Source organism: Hyposmocoma kahamanoa, unplaced genomic scaffold (genome assembly GCF_003589595.1).
Source record: "Hyposmocoma kahamanoa isolate Upper Pololo Valley unplaced genomic scaffold, ASM358959v1 99879, whole genome shotgun sequence".
In the NCBI taxonomy this organism is placed as follows: domain Eukaryota; kingdom Metazoa; phylum Arthropoda; class Insecta; order Lepidoptera; family Cosmopterigidae; genus Hyposmocoma; species Hyposmocoma kahamanoa.
In genome coordinates, this window is record NW_020656077.1 from 8,027,574 (window position 1) to 8,039,831 (window position 12,258).

Below are 12,258 nucleotides of genomic sequence, written 5' to 3' on the forward strand. Positions count from 1 at the left end.
AGAGAGGGGTAGTTTCAAGTAATTTTTTTTTGTTTTGTTTTTGTTTTGTGTAGTTTCTTAAGTGACGCAAATGTCATAAAATACAGTAGTGTATATTTTTGTGTGTGGTAAAATGTTGTTATTGATTATTGTAATGTTTCGAAATCTATATATTTTGTATTATGTTGATGTATATATATGTTCATGTTTTCAAAATGTATATTTATTGTAGTGGCGTTGATTATTTCATGGTGGCCTCAGAATATCAGCGCCGGTCTGTGATTCTAGCAGATCACCACTCGGCACATGCTGAGTGGTGACCTTTTTGGTTCTCTGTATATTTAGTTTAACCTTTAATTCAGTTTATTTTCTTTTTTGTAACGAGATCAAATAAATATCTTTCTTTCTTCTTTCTTTCTATTCAACAGAGTACAACAGTGTGTTGTAGTTATAGTCTGAAAAAGAAAGAGCTTTTGTTGGGAAACGAAATGGTTTGAAAGTACATGTGCGCGTCTGGTTTTTCGACCGACCGAGACACGGTGGCTTCGTGATCTAATAATAAAATAAATAAAACATAATGTGCATTTGACCTCCATCTCACCTGATGGAAAGTGACGATGAGGTCGTCGTTCGAGCACGTACACCTAAATACAGGCTATTCACTCCTGCCTTGAAAGGCCCAGGTTACAGCGTTCATGATGATGAAGGAGATATTCCGCACACAGGCAGTTCACACAGCATAAGATCGGATGTAGAACAAAATTATAGACAAATATATGTGACCGAGATTCAACCAGATTTCCTAGCTACAACAAATAAGGCAATATAAGTCAAATACAGTCACGTATGTGACTAGATGTATGTGAACGTACCACACGATTTTCATGTAGACGATTGTATCTCCGGAAGTGAAGACGAACACACTTTGGGGCAATCGTGCAAGGGAGTTGTACGATATAAACGCTTGAGAGCATTATCGAACTACTTTGGCCTTTTACTGTCACTAGTTCCGGTTCACCATTTCGACATTTACTTGTGAACTGAACAAAAATTTTTGGTACGGACCCGTCCCCCTGAGACGTAAGTCGACAAGTCCCATGTGCCTGTAATTTCACCAGCACCCTTACCCTTGCAATGATCACATTACTGCTGGCAGCAGAAATAGGTAAGGTGCCAGTAAGTACTTCCCTGGACGAACTCTTTCACAAGGAGCTCTACTACTTTTTTCGCGGATATGGAACCCATAGCTCGAGATAGGCCATTTTGGGAATCATCTGTATAGATGATAGTACTGCAAAGGGTAGAGCTTTAGAATAGCTGACGACTGAGGGGGACCGAGAGAGGTAGGTAAGGAGAGAGGTACCCTCCCTGAAAAGTTTCAAAGTTACTTACGTTAATAGTTTTCGAGATATTATTTTTTGAAAATGCGAAAAAAATTACTTCAAAATAACATCAAAATCATATATTTTCGCACCAAATGCAGGAAACGCGGAATAAAAAATGTGGGAATGAGGGGTACGGGAGGGAAGTCCCCCAAAGAAATTTAAATATTTAGAAAATGAATAGTTTTAGATATATTAATTTAGACTCTGGAATGGTACATTTGACCAAAACATGTCCAGAAACGCATTAAATTCTAGCGGCTTTCTCATATACCTAACCTACTGGGTGCACCAAAATTCTTGACTCTGGTATGGTAAATTTGGCCAAAATATATTCAGAAAGGCATTCAATTCCACCAAGTTAAAAGAAAAAATCGATAATTTTTTTAAAGTCTTATAGCCTTGGTAGTATAACTTTTGACCTTAATTTTTTCGAAAACTGTCGCCAAAAATTATTACTTTATTTATACATATATAAAAGGTAAAAGTACACAACCTAAATACTTTGTAAGAACAAGAAAGAAGAAAAAAATTCTATAGACACAAATGACGTAGCATTTTATTGTTTAAAGTGCGAAATTGTTATTGAATTGGTGCGATTATATGTTTTAAATTTAATACAAATGGTATACAAATATTATTAGGGTATAAAAAACAAATAAATATAGGTAGGTGTAAATATCATCAAAATTTTACAACACGTGATATTATTATCAAGATAGTGGAATAGCGAAACGCACGACATTAAATCGCGTCGGCGTGCTTTTTTCACACAATTTTTGTAATATTTAATTTTGCTTCAAATAAACACGATTTTCAAAAAGTATTTTCTCGAAAATCTTTGTTTTCCTAAAACTGAAAATCGGTGGTGAGTTACTTTTGACTAGAAAATTTGAACGAACAACTCGACGTCAGCTATTCTAAACCTGAGCCCTGCAATGCAGGCTAAGCTTTCGAAAGTCTAGTTTTCAAAAGTTACACGCCACTCCATACTAACATAATAATTTTGAAACATACTAAAGTTTCTTGCTTAAAAAACCCAATTGAAATAGTGACCCATCCGAACTAACAGTAATATAGGTAACTTTGACTTCTTCACGGTGGATTTGACCTACCAACAAACAGTTAACTGCTGCTATCAAGTACAATATTGCACCAATAGATGGCGCCTCCATATATTTTATAGTAAGTTTTAGTATGGTAGATAATTCGAAACGTAGTGAGCCATCTATTGAGCACAAAATGAACTAAATTTAAAAAGCATTTAAAACAACATGCTTTACGTAAATAAATCTAAATGCGCACAGTGGAGACCGCACGCGTTTTTTCAACTTCATTATTTGTCTCAAAATCATTGGAAAATTCAAACAAGCAGAATAACACAAAGAATTCGCTTTAGCAATGGAACCATTTTATTGTTTTTTTTTTCACTACTTAACAAAACGAATGGGGAATAGGTACAATAACCAAAAACGATTGATCTAAAATGTAACATTTCATAAAAAAACAGAATTAGCCTCTTAGACAATGACGATTGTAATAGAATCATCCAGGTCTTCCATCCATGAACTTGATCAATTCTCTTAATTGATCAAATTCATGGTCATTCGCATACACAACAATAACATAAAAGCTCTCCTTTCTGTTTATTTTGCATTTTATCTGTAGTGCTCACGCGGATTCTAAGAACGGTTCTAAAGATACATACCTAGGATGAGAACTAAACAAACTGGTGTTATAACCAACAAGCTTTACAAACGACCAATAAATATTTCACGTTAGCTTTTTATGTATGTTTCTCGCACAGTGCCGGTACACAATTTAACTTTCGCAATATAGGGCGCATAATATTAGCACATAGTAGTAAATAAATTCTCATATGCGTTATCAGTATACATAATAGATAGAAGCAAATGCTTATATGTATATTATGCTATGCACCAAAGTTGGTAAGTAACGTAACCATCACATAAGCTTATAACGGTCATGCAAGAATGTTTGTAAAATTCGCTACCTGAGTAATGAGTTAGTGCAATATTAAATATAGTATAATAAGAGCAAGTAGGGCAACTCCCTCGCGGCAACTTACTCACTCGGTTTTAGGGCCCACTGAAAATCAGCGTCACAGCCTTTTCTCGGTGGTGACAATAGCTGAGTGGGATCCTGTTACATACGCCACAGCCACGCACATGACACTTAATCTAATTGTGTTAAATATTTCATGTTTGCTTTGTTGTTGTGTATGATTTTATTTTTATTCCTTTTTCTTCCCGTTATTTTAATTTTAATTTTTTGTTTTAATGTAGCTTCATCTTTTTTTTATGTTCATTTTATTACTGTGTGTATTATTGTAGTGTAGTAATAAAAGATTTCTATTCTATTCTATTCTATTCCAAATACCTACATTTCGCTCGGAGCATAGGGTTGGTACATACATACATCAATATTTTAGTTTGTACCTGCAGGTTGTAAACATAATGTTCATCACAGCAGAAGAGCTTCAATTTAAAAAAATGTTCATCACAGCAGAAGAGCTTTGTGGTGAAGCACACTGCCAGCGATCTGTGAGCAATTTAAAAGATCCCGCCGCGCTGTCGCTTCGCTTTCAAATGTAATAAAGCTCTTATCGCGTTATATTGAAATAACATTTGTTAAATGCAATAGGTACTCACGTATAGATATTTTTACACCAGCTTCACGGATAGGTATCTTGATTATGGAGTACGAATAAAAAATAGTAATACAATGTTGTACAATTCTGAATTTGAAGCAGTCTTATTCAAAGTACCACAAACACAACAATAAGCATAACAATGAATCTTCTTAATGCCACTTCGCGTTATGAACTCGTGGAATTCGCTCCCAGAAGCAGTAGTTAGTGCTCCGACGGTGACTAGTTTCAAAGCTAGATTTGACAAACATTTTGAAACTAAAAATATACATGTGCAGTGATATACATGCATCAACTCGTAGAGCTGCTATTGTAATAATTAAATAATAATAAACATATCTACTATTCGAGTTTTTAGGTTTTCGCGATTGTTACACATAGGAAATGAAACTATTTTTTTATATTAGACATAACTGGTTGAAGACTGTACCACCTCAGTCAACCGTGACCATGGGACCTGTAAAGGGCCCGAAACGTCGGTTTAATTGAAAAAACAAATATACGCGATTTAAATCCGGAAAAATAGTTTCTATCTACTATTTATATATTTTTTTTTAAGCATCAAACTACCGTTTCTTTTCTGTAATTAATGGCGCGTGTGTGACGAGATTACGCGAATGTGTACGTCCATCTACGACACACTGCGGGCATACACACATACAAACCGCGCTGCTACGTTTATATGGAGTTACCTTACCATACTTGTCTTATTATACTACACGATTAGACTACTAGCATGGACCAATAAGTCAAGAGGGTGCTAATCGCGGTACAAGACAGCGCAGTCAAAAAAAAAAAGGTATTTAGTACTTATTGATACACCAGTTGTCGCGATGAGTACCAAATAGCTATTTTTTATATTTAATTTCTTTAAGGGCGCGTGCAAATTAGCCCTATATAATTTCTAGAAGTCGCGCTGCAGTCACGCTCGTCTCGACAGTCATTGACACTGAAACAACAACTGAAAAAAACATAGTAGGCGAGTCATTTTTAATACCTATATGTGAAGTGTCTGCCCCAAGAACTAGGTATAAGTAAAGTTTCTTCGTCAGAATCCATCGGGTAACTGAGTCGAAAGGTAAAACATCACTAAAAATTTGGTCGCACTTCAGCAGCGCGACTGTCGCGCGGCCTCAGCGCTTCTAGCAGCGTTTGAACGCGCCCTTACACAGATTTTTATGGATAGTGGTAGCGCGGTCTATTTTTTTATTTTTTTAGGGTTAGCAACTTAGGAAGTTAGGAATTAACCAAGGAAGAGTTAATTTATAAATTAGTTTGTAACACACAATGCTATGTATTGACTCCTTATATGAACTGACTTCTTATATTTCATATTAAAGAGGAATAAATTTATATCCACAGCCATTTACATAATATAAACTACTTCCACGCTATTGATCAGCGCCATCTAGATGTAAGACGAAATTTGATCATTTTCAGAGTTATGAACTGTAGCATGGAGATTAGCAGTCCTAATAAACCATATTTGCCGACGACAGACAAACTTATTATTTATTATTAAGTATTATTATATTTTCCAATGATTTTTGGTGTTGGTTGTTATTGTGTTCCCCGATTCCGTTCCGAGTCGGTTGGACAGCTTTCGGGAAGCTCCGAGACGTCTTCTCGTCCGCAAGACAAAAGTCTTCGAGCAGTGCGTGTTGCCAGCGAACGAAAGTCCAACATAGCTCGAAGGATTAGCAAGTTCAAGTGGCAGTGGGCAGGGTACAAAGCTCGTAAAACTGACGGCCGTTGGGGCAGAAAGGTTCTAGAACGGAGACCACGAACCGGAAGGCGTTCAGTGAGACGGCCCCCTACTAGATGGACGGATGACCTGGTAAGGGCGGCGGGCAACCGACGGATGCACGTGACGTCTAATCGGCTGGTCTGGAAATCTTTGGGGGAGGCCTATGTTCAGCAGTGGACGTCTTCTGGCTGATATGATGATGATGTTGTTGTTATGAACTGCTTCCACCTTACCTATTTCTGCCACCAAGCAATGTGAGCATCACTGCTTTCCGATTTTGAAGGGTAAGGGCGCTAGCAAATATACAGGCACATGGGACTTGTCAACTTATGTCTCAGAGTGACGGGCGCAGTGGGAGTGCACCTAAGATCTTACCGATTTAAAGTTCTGAGTAGCACTGGAATCGACATGCACAGGGTATCATAAGAAAAAACTACCGTATCGTGTGTAATTTGTGCGTTACACAATTGAAATAAAGTCCATTATGCTATGTGCGTTAAAATTTATTTGAAATTCACCACGTGCTTTTCGGTAGAGAGAACCATCTGCCAAGCAATTTAAAATTGTGTCTATTTAGATATAAACGTGTGTTTGACAGTGTTACGACTTCTAGTATTTATCTATGAAACATACGTAAAGAGTATAAAATAAAAGTGCTACCATATTGGTGCTGACTATCGTTATCAGATTAAAAAAGATATTAATTAATATAGATATTAAAAGAAGATTATAATATATAGATATTTAGAATTGTGTTTTGTAAAAACTTCGCAATAAGTAGTTCACAATTCGCATTGAACACTACATCCCAAGCTCTCCCATTGTGAAAGGATGCTTGTGCTAGTACCTATATATGTATAGTCCAACCATTACTAAGGTGCAATATGTCGTTATAGTTACAGTTTAAACAATCGCAATAAGTAGTAATTGTTATCAAGGTATTTAAGGTGAACATAATTTAGAATAATCGTTGTGCTTATAAGAAATTGGAACCAACATACTCTGCTGGTGGTTGTAGTAAAATTAAAATTGTGGTAAAATAATTTTGCTCAAAATATCTCAAAATACCGCGCACGGTTTACAAATTTTTTTTTACAAAACACGGATCTAAATATCTACATACTATAAAAATCTTCTTTTAATATCTATATTAATTAATATCTTATACAAATCTGATAACGATAGTCAGCACCACCTATATGGAAGCACCTTTATTTTAAACTCTTTATGTATGTTTCATAGATAAATACTAGAAGTCATACCACTGTCAAACACACGTTTATATCTAAATAGATACTATTGGCGATCGTCCTACCAAATCTAGGTGTTTCCATGCGTTCTAGGTGTGTCTGTCTCGCTCTTGCAAAAATTTTGGGCCCACTGATTGGTCAAATCTGTATTCAACATTCTAGTATACAATTCAGAGCTTTTAGATTAATATAAATATAGCGACATTTGTCAATAAACGCATTGATGATGAGAGTTGGAACCAGAAAAGTACGTGCAGCTACTCAACACCTAAATTTCATCGAAGAGCATCTAAAATGTCTTCGAGTAAAGAAAATAAGAATGAGAGATTAAACAAACGAAAATCTTAGAAAAGGAGAAATGAACGACCCAATTCACGTCCAACATAATAAAAAAAATCAAGTTTCATTAATATGTTGCAAAAGGTTTCTTTACAAATCTTGCACAATTAACCTCATACATTGATTTATTACAACAAGACAATGATAAATTGAGCTATCTGTTTCACTTTAGCGATCCCAAGAAAAAACAAACACCAGGAAAATAACAACAGTATCATTTTGTTCTTCTCCGTGTTGGTACCTATAATTCGAAGCGATTCATTGTTTTTAAACACTAAATACATGTAAAATACTTGCATGTAATTAATCTATACAGCGGTTCGTGCGATAAAAACCGATTAGACGTTACGACTCACCTATCTTGGCGCTGCTGAAGACGATCAACGCGTGAGTGTCGTCCACCCACTTGATCTCGAAGCCAGTGTCTTTGTATTCACTGAACAGTGCCAGCAAATCGTTGGTCTTAAACTCACTTGGAAAGTCGTACACTTCAACCACATGCGCAAAAGTCTCGTCGTATGGTCCATTGAATAATGCTTGACCTCGTGTTTGATATTGATCGTAATTGTTTTTCGGTTTACTGATATGAACTTTGCCAACAGTTGATGTCAATTCTTCTAATAACGAGGGATCCAAACACTCTCCACTATCATCGAAAACGGCGTCCCAATCGTTCTCTTCACGCTTTAAAGACACTTTTGATTCCAATTTCGGTTTTAATTTCTTCGGTTCGGGTTCTTTTTCTTCTCGTTCAGGTTCGGTAATAACATTTTCCTTCCTTGGTTCTTCCACAGGATCGGAAATGACCAGGACGTCAGAATGGAAACTTTGTTTGATAATTCTTTTGCTACTTCGATTGATTTCTTGTGACGCACGTTTTAACTCTTTCTTCTCAATATCTTCATCTTTATTATACTTATAATCATTATCTAAAATATTCGAATGATTCGCTTCATTTACAGCCATTTTTCCTTCCGGTTCATTTGTTCTCCAGCCGTTATTAGCGTTTTCTACGTATTCACTGTAATACGGTGGAGCATAAAATCCTAATTGTCCGTTAGTAAAATAATCTCCTATATAAAAATTCTCCCCTACTTCTAATTCATAACTATTATCACTTAATGTTGTTACACTATCACTATTTGGCACTTGGCAGCCTGAAGGCACAGGTTCGATAGTATCGGTAGCTGCGGCTTGGTCTATACTTGGGGCTGTGTGTGACCTTTGATTTCTTAAGTGTGGTGGTGTGTAAACATTGCAGAAACTCTTGTCCACAGACTTTCGTGGCGACCCGTGCGTGGTTTTCTCTTTAGAAGAGGGCGATTTGGGACATTTGGCTCCGTCTGCGGTTTGACTAATTCGTTTGGCGTCGATATTTTTGCTCTCTTCCGCGGCGTGGTTTTCCGCTGCCCTGAGAGCACGCGGCACATACACGGCTCTATCTGGACGACGAGGTTTCGTCGATCCAGATCTGTCAACAATAACATAATAATATTAAGAGAAGACTGCATTAATACTCATTAGCGTGCATGTTTGTGCTTGTTGTTAACAAAACAAGCGAATTTAAAACTTAAAAGAGTTATATACCATAGCACAATAGTGTTTAGCTAATAACCATCACCAAAACAGTCACGTAACATTGAAGAAGGGGGGCAAGGTCGCAGTGATTGTCCAATATTCGTAACTGCCTCTCTCTCGTTGGCACACTTTCGGCGGTTGAGCTTGCTTGCAACGTGATGTTTGCGACTGACTTAAATGAAGTATGCAACCAAACTATGCATTTACAAGTTTTTATATATTTCAAAATCACTTTTGACCTGTATTCAATATTGTTATCACGTACACGGCCGTGAAGTTGACGATTATAGTAAATGATAATTGTCATTCAAGTTGGATAATGAATCTGCGAGTGTCCAAATACGTCCAGTACCTATAGGTACGGGCGGCCATTAAAATAACGCAATGGTACAAATTAATGAGACCAGTCTCTTTGCCGTGCGCAATACGTACAATCTATCATAAATTGAAGTTTCGTAATTGCAACTTCTAACGCAATCGACTTTAATGCGTTAGCCAACCAGCTTGGCATTTTACGGACAAACATGAAGTATTAGGCGACGTCACCGCAATGATAACACAATATCGTTATCTACTACCACAGTCAGTGTTATGCACCTTCCTGTTTAAAAGACATAAAGCATAGATTGACAACCGGATCGTGGAACACTAAATGTGTTCCTCATTATGAATCATTTCATAATAAAAATAATTGTGTTTGTAGTTAGTAACTAATACATACATGTATATATGCGTGGTGTAAATCGTAAAATGTATTCGCCACTTACGAAAAATCACTTTTAAACAGCACGAAAGCCGACATGCGGTCTCACGCACCACAATACACTATTCAATAAGTGTTATCAGGTCCACAACACAGTACAATTCACTTTATCAGTAGCACCAATTGATAAGAGACAGTCGCACGACAGGTCGGCCCGGCGTTTGAAGCACAAATGAAGTAGGAAGTAAAGCATCGGTACCGACCTGATCTTTTCCTGAGGCTGCGGGCGACGCTGCGACTGCGTCGGCTTACAACCTCCCACCGCAGCGTCTGTGAAACAGTGTTACATAAAGATACCACGTTTTAGAATATTCCGAGACTCTTTTGTTATTTATATTAAGAACGCAAGACAATGAATATACTAAGTGCCTGAAAAACGTGAGTTACGGTAAATCAAATTTTGACTTACGCATTTGACAATTGGTCGTTTTAGGATTAGTTTTTTAGAGATTTAGCCATTTTCATAACTAATCACGCGGCGCATTAGCCATTCATTTACTAAACCAAACTTTTTTTTTAATTTCACGCAAATGATGACGGCAATTAGGCTTCTTTTTACGCTACCATAATCGAATCTTCACAGCACTTAGACATACACAATTAGTGTATTTTTATCGAGGGACTAAAACAAGTCAATATATACCCGAGGTGGCTAACCATCTCGGGTATATATTGACTTGTTCGGGTGGCTAGCGAGGGTGTCTATTACTCCAAGGGTTTATATTAGCTTTTAGTCTATTCACTTCGATTTCGAGAAAAAAAAATATTTCAAACGTTTACGCTCTACACTAATTTCACGAACCAAAATTCTGAAGTTATCGCGCTATTTTTTTTCCAACCAAACAGAGATTTAAGTGCTACGTCGCGTCACTAAAATGGTCCATGCTCAAACGCACTAAAGCAGGAGAATATGACGCCACCGTCTCTGCGGAAAAGTCACGAAACTAAAACCGAGCGTGGTCTTAGAACGTAACATTTTCATAACGAAAATGGTCTATACACACGCACTTTTTTGTTGGATATCATTAAAAGTGAAATTGATCTCTGTGAAATTGTACATTTATTTACCTTGATCGATGAATTGTTATTAGTGCTTTAAATTATAATTATCTTTTTTGTTTCTGTGATTGTTTTAGTTGTAATTATGTGGTTTCACTTATTGAAATTTTAACTTTTGGCGCAAACTAGAGCAAGTACGGACTGTTTGAGTTTGTCTAGGTTACTCGAAGTAAAATTGAAAAAGTAGGTACTTTCTGCTCCCTACGGATTAAATGATGCACTTTACTCCCGCTACGTAAGGCTATATTGACATACTTTTAGAGCAAAAGTGAAAACTAATTTTATAATTGAATAATTATCACCTCAATTACTCTGTCCTGCTTGTTCGAGACATAGGCACCAAAAGTTTTTTTTTTCTTTGAAAAACGTCAATTACGCAGATTTTGTTTACCAGCAAAACTGAAACTAATTAAGATAAAAAAAAACGTTTATAGGGGGTGATAGATCTCTTTTTTTATAAAGTGTAAGTGCGCATTTGACCTCCATCTCACCTGATTGAAAGTGACAATAATAAATACTCGACGATAATAAATAAATAAATAAATAACGCACACACTCAACATAGCCCCGCACTAGGGAAACCCTGTGTCGCGGGTGCCATGGATACACACATAGACAACCACAAATTACACCCAAACTCACGAGAGAAATAATTGTAGGCCATACAACTATTTCTCCCGGCCCGGGAATCGAACCTGGGACCTCTGCGTGGCAGTCCGGCATGGTATCCGTTCGGCTACGGAGGCAGAGCAGACGATGGAGCATGCATACCTAAATAATGCCCATTCACTATCGCATTGAAAAGGCCCAAGTTATAAAGTACAGGGAACAAGTCTGCAGGCAGGGAATTCCACTCGATAGCCGTTCGCCATATAAATGTGGAAGCGTAACGCTTCGTGCGAATCTTTGGAATATCCTTAACAAAGGGGTGGAATCCAAGCCTACGTCTAGTCCCCCGGTGACGGACAGGGGAAGGCGGAATTAAATCGTGTAATTCCATCGCACACTCTCGGTTGTATCTTGTAAAATACCAATAAGCAGGCAACTTTACGGCGGTGTTCAAGGCTCTGCAGCTTCGCTTGTTAGCTTCACTAACTCCGAGCCACCTATGAGCCTCTTGACACGGTTGTTAATTCAATCCAAGGTGGCCAGTTGGTACGTAGCAGAGCCATCCCAAATATGGCAGCTGTACTCCAGGCACATCCGGACTTGTGCTTGGTACAGGTCGTTTCGATTATTCCAGATATGATAATAACTCAATTTCGCAAAAAATATCGATTACGTTTGTTATGATAAAGAGGACAGTGTTGTGAACATTGTTTCGAACAACATTGTTAAATCAACAAAGTTGATATTTAAAAGTACAACGGGAGACAACAAAGCAATGTACCACCATCTGGGATATCTCAATGCTTTCTCAATGCGCACCAGGGGCAAGGCGTGAAAATAATCATTAGTAAAGACGGTCCAACAAAAAAAATCTACCATAA

The 12,258-nt window shown here is 37.3% G+C and overlaps 1 protein-coding gene across 1 annotated transcript in view; it reads right to left on the reverse strand.

Annotated features, from left to right (window-relative positions):
• LOC113239556 (R3H and coiled-coil domain-containing protein 1) overlaps positions 1 to 12,258 on the reverse strand; it is a gene marked incomplete at its 5' end in the record, with an annotated part of 42,137 nt that overhangs the window by 11,491 nt on the left and 18,388 nt on the right. The window contains 2 exons of the mRNA XM_026476617.1: positions 7,725 to 8,839; positions 9,913 to 9,979. Of these exons, the coding sequence (XP_026332402.1) occupies positions 7,725 to 8,839; positions 9,913 to 9,979 (1,182 nt within the window). The remainder of the gene's footprint in view (positions 1 to 7,724; positions 8,840 to 9,912; positions 9,980 to 12,258) is intronic.